This window comes from Callorhinus ursinus, unplaced genomic scaffold (genome assembly GCF_003265705.2).
Source record: "Callorhinus ursinus isolate GAN/ISIS: 27379988/994484 unplaced genomic scaffold, GSC_fseal_2.0 scaffold2, whole genome shotgun sequence".
NCBI lineage: Eukaryota > Metazoa > Chordata > Mammalia > Carnivora > Otariidae > Callorhinus > Callorhinus ursinus.
This window is the reverse complement of record NW_027397064.1, coordinates 59,160,582-59,173,219: the sequence shown is the minus strand read 5'-3', so window position 1 is coordinate 59,173,219 and position 12,638 is coordinate 59,160,582. Positions and strand designations below refer to the sequence as shown.

The window sequence follows — 12,638 nt, the reverse complement described above, 5'->3', positions numbered from 1 at the left end:
GAATGAAGGGGGGGAAATCGGAGGGGGAGATGAACCGTGAGAGAGGACAGACTCTGAAAAACAAACTGAGGGTTCTAGAGGGGAGAGGGGTGGGGGGATGGGTTAGCCTGGTGATGGGTATTAAAGAGGGGACATTCTGCATGGAGCACTGGGTGTTATGCACAAACAATGAATCATGGAACACTACATCAAACTAATGATGTAATGTATGGTGATTAACATAACAATAAAAATTTTAAAGGAAAAAAAATTTAAGGTGAGGGTACAACCTTTAATAAGACTTCATCCTAACTAAGAGCAAATGGGAAGCCCCTGAGGCTCATAAGCAGGAGAGTGAGATGATCAGACTGCATTTTATAAAAAGGCCACTCCAGCTGCAGCATACATCAATAAACTGGAGAAAACTCAATGAGCCCTAAAGAAGGTGATTAGCTAGGAGGCTCAGGGAGCAATGCAAATAAGAGGCAAGGAGGCCTTAAGCTAAGAGAGAGAGGGGAAGGGTCATTGCTGGACTTAAGAGAGTTTAATGATATAAGTTAGCAGTGGGCACCAGGGACTGGTTTTATGTTGAGGAAAGGAAGTTACGGAAAAGGTGGAGCAAAGGATGGCCTTAGGTTTTTCACTTGAGGGAATGGGCTGCTTCCCACAGCTATTCCACAGCAATAGCTGTGGGAAGCAGCAGTGTTAGAATAAAAAGTTTTGGAGAAGAAGACAACTTCTGTGTCAGACCTGAGTTTGTACGCATATGAAGCATCCATGTGAGGTAAAAAGACTAAGTTATGTATGGAGCTCAGAAGGAAAGTGTAGGATGGATATTATGTACACTGCTACAATAATGGCTTTTTTTAAAGAGTGAAAACCCTCTTTGGATTTCTTTCAGTTAGGAAAAACAGGCACTAATGTAGGTCTTTCGTAAAAAAGTGAAGAGGCCTCACACAAACTTTGTAAAGCAGGGGATACACTTCCCTTTATGCCATTTTGGCTTACAAAAGGTCTCACTGGAATGCTCTACTTATGGATAGCTGGGGAAACCTGTATTTGAAAAGGAGAATATAGAATGATAAAAGACCTTAGGAACTACAATTTTTTTTAAGATTTATTTATTCACTTGAGAGAGAGTGTGTGAGTTGGGGGGGGAGGAGCAGAGGGAGAGGGACAAGCAGACTCCCCGCTGAGCATTAACCCTTACCCCATGACCCTGAGATTATGACCTTGAGCAGAAATCAAGAGTCCAACACTTAACGGACTAAGCCACTCAGGCGCCCCAGGAACTACACAATTTAAAGGCTGGGCAGAAAGATACAAGGTAAAGTGAAAAAAGAGAAGGTACAAAACACTGAACATGGTGACTAAAAATTTTTCTACATTTATACAGGTGCATTTAAGAAACACTGACCTTAAAATAGGTAGAGATTTGGGTAAATTCAAGACATGTAAGGCTTGTGACACATGTTTAAATTAAGGGGTACAATCTTTCCATAGATGTACTATATTAAATGGCTACTTGCCTCTCTTGATTGTAATGACAGTTATTTGTATCGGACTGGCTGCTAGTAACGAGGTACCAGATATCAGTGTGATGCAAGGATATTCTCCACTCGAGATAAGACAACATAAGCCATCAGGCTCTTTTGTAATGAGAGTAGGGACATAAAAATCAGTCAAAAAAATCATAAAATGAATCAATAAAAGACAAGTACTTCTTAACCATGTACTCCTATATCTTTGCTATTTTAGTGTAAGAACAGAAAAAAAGTCTGTATTACCTTATACACTTCACTAAAGCCACCTCTACCAAGCAGATGAAGTAACAAATATCTTTCATTTAACGTTGGGTGATCTTTGAACCTTAAGGTGGGAGAAAAAGACACTTAGGCACATAAAAAAACATACAAAAAGGGTCCTTCCACAATAAAGTTCCACTCTGTCTTCTACTTCAAGCTATTTCTTTCTCAGTTACTCCTCTGCTAATTTTGAGTTCCATCTTATACTGCTTTTTGTTCTCCACCTGCATGACTATTTTCAATCTGAACTCTCTGGTGTTCACTAAACTTAACATTTAGCTGAACATTCAGGTTCAATAACCAATAGCACTCTGATAAAGACTTACCAACTACTGTATTTCTAAGAGCTTTATGAAATCCCACAACTACTCAGTAGGAATTATTTCCCATGGAAAAATATACTTTTATATTGGGAGTACAGTTAATCAAGATTTTACAGTAGTACTGACATGTGATTAAAAATAATTATATGTATAAATTGGCCTTCATACATGATTAAATTTTACTCTTTGAACTTCTATAAATAAAATTTCAATTCCCAATTAAAAAACGGAAGCTTTAAAAAGAAACTTAGAAAATCTCTCACAGATAATACTCATTACTATGGAACATTTATTGCTCCTGCTATATATTAAGCATTCATAGGTATTAACTCATTTATTTCTCAGCGAACCATATGAAGGAGGCCTTGCTACTATCTCTCATTTTACAGATGAGGGCACCACTGCACAGAAAAGTTAAGTAACTTGCTCAGGTCAACAGTTAATACATGACAGGGCTTAGCGGAAAAAAAGTGATTACAAAATGTGCACTCTTGAAATAAAACAAAAACAAAAATAAAAACGATGATAGCTTTATTAATTCCAGGTATAAATATATTTTATTATTTTATTCAAAATCAATCGGATATAGCTTTGACAATTTCTTTTCTTGAAGAACTTGTTAATAAAAGAGGTATCTACTAAGTTTTTGTTTTTGCTTTTTTTAAAGTAAAGTCTACCCCCAATGTGAGGTTAGAACTCACAACCCAAGATCAAGAGTCGCAAGCTCTACTGACTGAGCCAGCCAGGCACTCCTCTGTTTACTTTTAAAGTGAAATGTAAAGCTATAACAATTCACTTAATTTTCATCAAGTGGACTAAGTCATATCCACAAATAAGTTTGAACATAATTTTCAGAAGAGACAACTGTAAATTAGTTTTGTCCTATCCGCTTAATTAGAATTTTCATCTGGTACATTTTGGGTTATTCCATAAATATATTATTTCATTCACCTTACGCACAGGAAGGATCTGTATATTTATGAATTATACATACACAAATGATCATGAATAGGCCCTCTTTTAAGCAAGATATTTATAGTTCATAAGAGAAACCAGCCATTTCCAATTGTGACATTCATATTAGGTCATGAAGCTTTAAATGACACAAGTCTTATAAAATATAAAAAGACACTCTTCCTCTCCTTTACATCAATTAAATCCAAGTAGTGCCTTGCTTAATTTCTGTCTTCTTCATAAAGCTCCCACCAGTCCTCAGTTATTTTCTCCTCTTTCGAGTTCCTTTAGCATTTAGGATCTATAGCATTCATTGGATAAGCATGGATAAGGACAGAGGCTGTAACTTAAACTTCTATTTCTTCTACAGTTTTCGCATAAATCTTGTTAGTTGAAATAATTTCAACTGTGGCTTACTGAACTACTGCCAGCTGAAATAATTTCTCCTTCACTATTGTAATAGTAACTTTGGTATTCAGTCAACAAGTATTTATTTTGGGCCCAGCATGTGCCAGGCGCTGGTCTAGGCTCTGGGGATATAGCAAAAATAAAACTAAGTCTGTGCTCTCGTGTAGCTTACATTTTAATGTGAGGAGACAGACAATAATAACTGAAAAATAAATCTGTAATTCCAGGTAGTGATAAATGCTATGAAAAAATAAAGCAAGGCAAGGATACTGAGAGAAGGGATGGAGTGAGGCAAAGACTTCTATCTTATACAGGGTGGCCTAAGGACAGCCTCTCTAATGATTATTTGGAGTGAAATAAGGAATAAGCCACGCAGATATTTAGAGGAAGAACACTTCAGGCAGAGGAAATGGCCAGCACAAAAGTCCAGAGATGGGAATGTGCTAAATAAACATGTTGGAGGAGGCCGGCTTGTGTACAAGATATAAATGAGGGGAGGATGACAGAGATGGGGGTGGTGAGGTGGCCAAGGACCAGATCATACAAGGCCTTCTGAAAATATGGGAAGGACTTTGGATCTTTTTCTAAGTGTTCTGAGAAGCCCCCCAACACGGAAATATTGTGTTTATGCTCTCCACAGGAGATAAAAAACTTTTTATCACGTAAAACTGTAAAATATGAATAATGACTTACTGTGAATTATCTTCATTATTTATTCTTTTGAGCTCTCGAATGTGAAGATTTCTGACTCTTTCCAAACGTTCAAGTTCTGCCTGGATTTCTGCCTCTTCCTGAAAATGAAGAGAGGGGACTATAACAAGCTCAATTTATTTGCAATATAAAAAGAGATATTTTTACCCATGCATCAATTTTTTACAGTGACGGGAAGAATAGTATGTTATAAAGTACCACTGAGTTAAAAGACCAAAGTGCACTTTTCAATGCCTGAAAGATGGAAAGAGATAAGGCAAAAGCCTATTTCAAGAAACCATCCTCCACATAAAAATCTATACCTAATGAGATGCTGAGTTTTATTCTGTACTACAAGAAATCTATTTTTATAATATTTAAACTGAAAATGACTGCAAGGTAGTTGAGGCTGACTTATAATACAAAATGAGATGAAAGTTTTATTTCTGGTACATCCCAATTTTAATTTAAGAGGGAATAATTTAATAATACAAAACAAATGAAGGTATTTTACAATATTCAAAAAAGGAAGAAAGGAAGAAGACAGAACCACTGATTATTTCTAGACCTTACAATGTCTGAAATACACAAACACACACACATACAATCTGACCACTCACTTAGGATAAATCCCACTGTTTTAGAGACTCTAAAACAAAAATTATATGGATAGCTGTGGTAGATCCTCAGTTATCAGAGCAGCTCTAGGCAAATCCTAAAGAAATTTAACATTTTATATAAAAATTTTGATAAATATTTTTCAGGTCTCAAAATACACAATTTTGAGAACATTTTAGAATCAGATCCCAAATAAACAACCACCCATCTTATACATCTCTTTGATTTGTCAATATAAATTTGAATACTACATAAGGGACAGATAAGGATATATCAAGTTTCGGTGAAAAATTCTAGAAATGCCCAATGTTATATTTCTGAATATTTGTTGAGTAAATAACAAATACAAATTGCCTTGGCCTAAATGTGTAGCTACTACCATTATAAATCTATATTAAATGGAATAGAGGTTGTTTTTGAATACTACACTTAAACATATCTGTATTATATTAGCTCCTTTTATCTTAATGATTTATCTTTGATTTAAAAAATCCTTTATCTAAAAAATAATTCTGAAGTTTACTTTGAAGATATAAATAACATTTCATTCCAAAGCAGATAATAAGAGGTATAAGGGGTATAACACCTTTATCTAAGGCTTAAACTGAAAGGGATATTCTAAGTATGATGAAGAAAAACAAATGTTCACATAATAAAAAAAAAACTAAATCTAAGTATGTTGTTTGCATTCCACTTGACCCTTAAGGTTATTTTTATTATTTTAAAATGAAACTCAACCACTACTTGTTGCAGAGATAGTTAATATGGAGTAGGCATTAGATGATAAATAGAAACTTTCACAGTAAATTTAAATGAAGATAAACCTTTCTAGAATTTGGGGGAGTTTTTTTTTTTTTTTAAATACATAGACTAAACAAACTGTCTTAATTTAACTGAAATTTCTTTATACAGCTTCAGTCATGAATATTTATTTTAATGAAAAAAGTAAAGGTAATAAATACTCTAGGGGATTAAATAATTGAAGATTCATTATAAGGACAGGAAATAGATTAAAAACCTTCTGAGATTAACATAACAATAAAAAAATTTAAAAAAAAGTTTGAAAAAAAAAAACCTTTTGAAATGAGACTCAAATTACAGCTTAGTTGTCTTAATTTATAAAAACATACAAAGTAGAATAAGAAACTGGCTATATAGGTATGTCCATGAGTATGAAAAAAATTCAAATTCATTTATACCACAGAACATAGAAAGTGGTAACCTCTTCTTTCCATATTACTAACATTTGTGGTCTTAAAACTTGTGCTTCTTATACTTGTAGGAAGCTACTAAACACTTGGTAGGCTGGTGAAATTTTAAATATCCAATAAAACTGCGAAATGTCTATTAGGATACCTACTGAAATAATTGTTTTAACTTTTATTTGAAATTGTAGTATGGGGATACTATTTCAAAAGAGTATTTACAGAAATTAAATTTTACTGAGTAAATAATTTTATGAGATTCAACTAGATTGTTGATACAGTTACATTTGCTTATCTTCAGAGGTCTATACAATGGCAGTAACCAATATTGCAAAATAAATACTTATTAAAGAAAGTAAAATGTAGATCTGTGTCAGTTAAGCAAACTTTTTTTGCCCTCTATAAAACATGGCAGATATGTCCCATAAAATCTTACAATCTAAAAGCATAGGCAAGCTGCATTTGGTTTGAATTATAAAGTTTAAAGGAAAAAACAAAAGTCAGAAGCACTAAGAAAAAAAAGAAAAAATTGGATCCTCTGTATTTAAGAGGAAATGTCAAGTAAAGGAACTATAACCAAGTCTCTTTTTTCAATAACCAAGTCTTATATACCGATAGATATAACTCCTTCGTAGTCAGTGAAACATATTTACATCCTCCATGTTGTAATTTATTATTTATTTCACACATCTTGGGACTTTAAATCAAAGTGACACACTTCTGGGGGGAAGATAATTCTGCAACTCTTAAATCCCACTGGGGGGAAGTACACATACTCTTAACGGACTGAAGGTTTGTGTTCCCCCCAAATTCGTACGTTTAAGCCCTAAACCTCAATGTGACGGTATTTGAAGATGGGGCCTTTGGGAATTAGATTAGGTCATGACGGTGGGGCCCTCATGATGGGATCAGTGGCTTTATATGGAGGGAGAGAGACAGCGTCTTGCCCACTCTGTCCCCTCTTTGTGGGGGCACAGAGAGTAGGGCATGTGGGAAGGCAGCCATCTGAAACCAGGAAGAAACAGATCCTCACAAGAAACTGAACCCTGCTGGATGGACCCTGATCTTAGATTTCCACCTTCTAGATGGTGAGAAAATTCATTGCTGTTAAAGACACCTAGTCTATGGTATTTTGTTATGGCAGCCCAAGCAGATTAATAACATACTTTCAGGCAAATGTTAGGACGATACAGCCTAGTACCCTTTCTTTATAGAAAGGGGCAAAGCCCAGTTTTGGTATGGCCCCAGGGTACAGCCTAGAACACAGTAGTTTCATCAACTGATTTATATTTAGTGCAGTCATTTCCAAAGATCTATCCGGTAGACTATCCTCTCCTTGGCTTGAGATAAACATTAATCTCTGGGCTGTCCTCAGAATTAATCATTTTCAGAGGGCTCAGGAGAAGCAAGTATGACCCAGGCTCACAACTGACCTGAGTCAGGTCATTATAGAATGGAATCCTCAAACTCATGGCAAAACTAGGCCAGATTACTAAAATACAAGAGATAATCCAACTAGAATAATAACAACTTTCAATCCTTGAGTCATCCACCAGCTGAGCAGTTAAAGCAGAGGTCTAGAAGAAACGAGTTAAGAACAGACTTTGAGAGAGAGAGATAGGTTTGGTGATCACACACAGTAAAAGGACACAGTTCTTTTATGTTCAAACAGAAAGGTACAGCAATGGACAATTTAACACTATATACTACAGCTATTTTAACAGTATTTTATAATAAGCTCTTAATATTCTGAATTAAAAACCAAGTCATACAAGTATACAACAACAGATCTCAATACTGCCTCACTGTTAAACCTGCAAAACATACCACCTTCCAAAACTTTTAACTTTAAAAAATTTATATGGAAGGCAAATTCCACAGCAACTTAACCAAAACAATTTGTCCTTCAGCAGAAGTTTGACATAGAAATGCTTTCTGTTTGTAAGCAAAGTTTTTCTGGCAACCTAATATCCCCTTGGCTCGACTTTCTAAGCCAAAAGTCAGTAACAGTAATACAGAATCTCTAAAATGCCAGGTAGAAACTGTTAGGTCGATTTTTGTGCATTTCCCATAATGGCGATTTTTAAAACACAGCAATTACTAAAAGAAAGGTGGGTGTGTAGGCATTAAAGCTATAAAGCTTAAAGAGTTATAAAATGCACTTTCACATGTAAAAATGATACATATCCTGAAAAAATTAAACATACTAGTTTAAATTTCTTTAATAAATCTTGAGTATGTTACATGTTATAGTCACAAAAAACCCTCAATTTTGAAGAGCTGCTTTTCTATAAAGCCAAGATAAGATAGAAAGTATTTTGATATATCATTCTCAGCTTGCCTATGACCAATGAGAGTTGGTAAAAAAAGAAATTTTGTATACTGAAGATGGAAGAAGAAGAGAAAAGCATATCACTTTGAACAGCCTATTGAATAGCACTATAACATTACTTGGTCTAGGAAAACTAGTTCAGAATGAGGTTTCAAAAAGTTTAACTCCAAATTCATTTTAGTAATATGAACAATATTAATCCCTCAAAAGCTGGTATCCGCAGGTCCTCAAATGTTTTAATTTCATAAACTATAATGTCATTCTAAAAGTTTATCACCAGGAAAGTGAAAGGTGAAATTAATGAAGGCACTATTAAAAGCTAATGGAAAGGAAGGGCAGTGCAGAAAAAAAGAATTAAGAAGAAAATCATTAACAATTTACTTCACCTTTAACCCTGCTGTATGCCCCCAGATTATTTCTATTATATGCTTTCAAATACTTTAAATATGGATATGAGAGATATGAACCACTGGAAATATGAACCAACCAACAAACCAAAAAAACCACATAGATAAAGCAAGTCTGAACTTCTGGAGATCAGTTTTGAAACTATTGCCCATAACCCTGTTTTTGCTTGAGTATGATTATGTAGATTGAAAACTGGGTAGGAGGAGGAGAGGGGACAAAAATTATGAAATTCCTGGGGTGGGGGGAGGGGGGTTAATTCCTAACTACATAAATGCTCCCTCCACTCCCCTCCCCAATCACTGAGCTGGTTATTACTGATGGGAGCATACTGTATCTCCCTCAGATGTATTTCACTGGCTTAGATAATTATTTTAGAACCTTAATGCTTTCTCTACACTTCATTTCTTCCTTTTTTAGGAGGAGGGTGTGCGGTGTGGAGGTGGGGGTGGTATTTTATTCTCTCTTCAAATGCATAAATAACTACATTAAAACCCCTGGGAATAGCTGTTAAAATAGGCAGGTTTTGATTCTGTCATTTCCTCCATTCTCTTTAAACAAGACAAAAGAAAACCCTTCCCAGCAGCAAATAAATGTAACAATTCAACTGACTGGCAAAATTTAAATATTTAGTACACTTCTTGAAAAAGAAATTACAGCTGCTGTATTAGAAATTCCTTGATGTTAAACACGAAGAAAGGTGCTGACAGCACACCACAGCACATATAGGCATCATGCCTTACAGCGTATCGTCCTCTGCACTGCCTGGGTTCTTCTGAACCTTTTTCAGGATTTGGCTGGATTCAAAGATTTTTTTATTTATGTATGAAGACATTTAACTTTCTACACAATGATGGAAAGACCCTAGTCTTCTAGACTCTCTTGATGCACATGAATATACAGGTGACCCTTGAACAACATGGGTTTAAGCTGCACAGGTCCACTAATAGGCAAATTTTTTTCAACAAAGTACTGTAAATGTATTTTCCTCATAATTTTCTTAATAACATTTTCCTCTAGCTTACTGTAAAAATACAGTATATAATAAATATAATATAGAAAATTTGTGTTAACTGACTGCTTATGTTATTGGTTAAGTCTTCTGGTTAACAGTAGGCTGTTAGTAGTTAAGTTTTGGGGAAGACAAAAGTTATATACAGAGTTTTGTGCACATGGGGGTGGAGGAGGGTTGGTTCTCCTAACCCCTGCTTTGTACAAGGGTCAACTGTAAATGGCATGCAGTTATAGTTCTGATTGGGAAGGGCCAGTGGCCAAGCAATTGTTTTCTTTTTTTGTAAAACAGTGATCTCTAGACTGAATTTACAAACATGAATTGAACTCTGCTCTAACCAATGGCTAACATGACTTCTAAAATTCTTTCCAAAATTAAAAAAAATTCCATTCCCTATAAAACTGGATTAATATTAAACATTACAGAAGCAAAACACATTTTACTTCTAAATTTTCATTTTGGTAATTGAAAATCTACTACACCAAGTTAAGATGTATCACTGCAACTGGGGAAACACAGAGTAGTAATGTTTATGGATTCATAATAAGAGTAGGAGGTAAAATATGAACACTGGGAGTTTTCCTATCTACAGCCAGTCCCATGTTCTCTCAGCAAAGTCGTCTTTATAGACTACTACTCATTTTTAAAAGGGAAACAGTAGTAAGGACAGAATGTCAAGTTTAGAATTCTAACACTCTTCTTGGCACTTTCCTTGCCCAAACCTTGTAACATTCTTTGTGGGCTTAATCATAGCCTTTTCTACTACAGTGTATTTTCACCAGACTTCTAACTGAAAACTACTGCCTTATACAAGTAGCATCTTTTATGTTCTAGAGAAATATAACGTACAATGTGGTTGGCTTTAATTGAGCGAAGAATTCCCAAGAGATTTCTTCTAGTCATGGCCATGAATATAAAGGTGAACACACAGATTTAGAGATTAAGTCCTCTAGAATAATACTGTTCATTATTTTCATATTTTCATTCAAACAAGTGACAATAAATGTCACATATGCAAACTTATTCTTTGTGGTTATACTAAGGATCTGATAAATCAGATGACAATGGTATTCTAGAAAGAAAGACCAAAGGAGAAATCAAACTTCAAGAGTTATTTGGGGGTCATTTCACCTAAAACCAATGCCCTGTATTCTCCACTGTTCAAAAGGCTTGTAGACAATCCATTGTCTTCCATTTCAACTAGTTGCATGGTCCACTGTGAAGGAGTGAGAAAAGAGCTGTGTGCTTGTTCTTGACCTGTAAAGATTTCATCATGGAAGATTAATACTGATGCTGCTGCTGCCTGTTACTGGTTGTTTCTCTTTGCAGGTGCCAATATCGGTCATAGAACAGGATTTCAGTGGCAGAGTTGTTGCTATACTGTTATCTCTTCAGAACGGAGGCACAAGGAGAGATGAATGCCACATCGCAAGGAGCAAAGGAGAGAGAGAGAAAGAAATGGTGTCAGGTGGCATGTTGGATGTGATTTTTGTTTTAGTAGAGATTGAGATGACTGCAAATTGTTTAGCTGATTCCTTTGGTCTGCAAAGATACATTTGTGTTGGTGCTGATGATTCTTGACTAATACTGTTTCAGTTACAAATTGGTTATGTTTTTCCAAAAAAACTTCCAGCACTTATATTCAGGACTTATAAATCTCTCTCTCTCTCTCTCTCCCTCCCTCCCTCTCATGCACACACACAACTCAAAACACATACATTAAAGCCAATCCCTACTAACACTATTTAATATTCCATACTGCTAATCAAATATTTTAAGTCTAGAAGATGACAAAACTTGAAGACTAAATAAAGGGCAACACACATCTGCATGCTGTTCACATCACACACTTGAGTAATAGCAGTGGCAAGACACAGTTATTAGTCCTAATAACTTCCAAAATTCTTATTTCCTCATCATTTTGGGATACTATGACGGGTAACTTGTATCATTTAAATACTAGCTACAGAGAGAATCTATTACAAGGATGATGGTTTTTCAGGGATTTTTTTTAAAAAAGTTATTTGTGTTAATTTAGTAATAATCCTAGAAAAGCATATCCATGTAGTTTCCTTCAATTCCAGAATAATGATCTGAACTATACAAACAGCAACCTAGCAGAACTCCTCACATCAAAAAGATAAATTCCCATCTAGAATGTATCAAAGACTGGTATATCAAAACATGATCATCCATAAGAGCTAAAAGGCAAAGAATTTGTTAGTTTCCTTAAATCCACAGATTCCACATGTGGCACAGGTACAGAAAATGGGATAGTTAGTAGCCTTGCCTCAAAGAACCAACTTTTTAAAGACAGAAATTTATTCTCGCTGCAACTACAAGTTTTTAATAAGGGGTAACTGGGTAAGTTTGTACATAATTACTACCAAAGTTATTTTTTAAAAACTGTTTTGGGAATAGTTTGCATAGTCTCCACATATTTTATTATATGGCTCTTCTCTGTTCTATTCTTTTAAATCCTTAAGCTACATAAAAGGCAAGATTATGTTAGAGAGTATAGTTTTTATTAAAAATGTTTTTTTCTGTTGACCTTTAAAAATAAATTTAGAGTGAAAAACAATATACCCGCTAATAAGAAATATTCTAGCTGATATAATAGTCACTAACAATACTCAAGGAAAATAATACGTGAGGGAAAGAGACAAACTTAACTGCTCTCCTTTATCTGCAATGAAAATGAAGCATGTTTCTGAAAAAACAAAAAGCGAACACCGCCACTATTCTAAGACAGATGCAAAGAATGCTAAAAGTGAATTAATTCTTCCGAATACAATGAATCAACTTGCTATCTATGTACAACAGAAGAACTGTAGGAATAAGTGTATAGGTAATGCCACTGAAATGGGAGTGGAAAAAGGTTCATGTTTGGCTTTGCTGGCTACTAGC

At 34.9% G+C, this 12,638-nt stretch overlaps 1 protein-coding gene across 4 annotated transcripts in view; it reads right to left on the bottom strand.

Moving 5' to 3' along the window:
* TLK1 (tousled like kinase 1) overlaps window positions 1–12,638 on the bottom strand; it is a 153,302-nt gene that overhangs the window by 15,961 nt on the left and 124,703 nt on the right. For all 4 annotated transcript variants that reach the window (XM_025853295.2, XM_073882567.1, XM_025853302.2 and 1 more), the window contains 2 exons: window positions 4,163–4,260; window positions 1,767–1,848 (listed from right to left, as the gene is read on the bottom strand). In XM_025853295.2, the coding sequence (XP_025709080.1) occupies window positions 1,767–1,848; window positions 4,163–4,260 (180 nt within the window). The remainder of the gene's footprint in view (window positions 1–1,766; window positions 1,849–4,162; window positions 4,261–12,638) is intronic.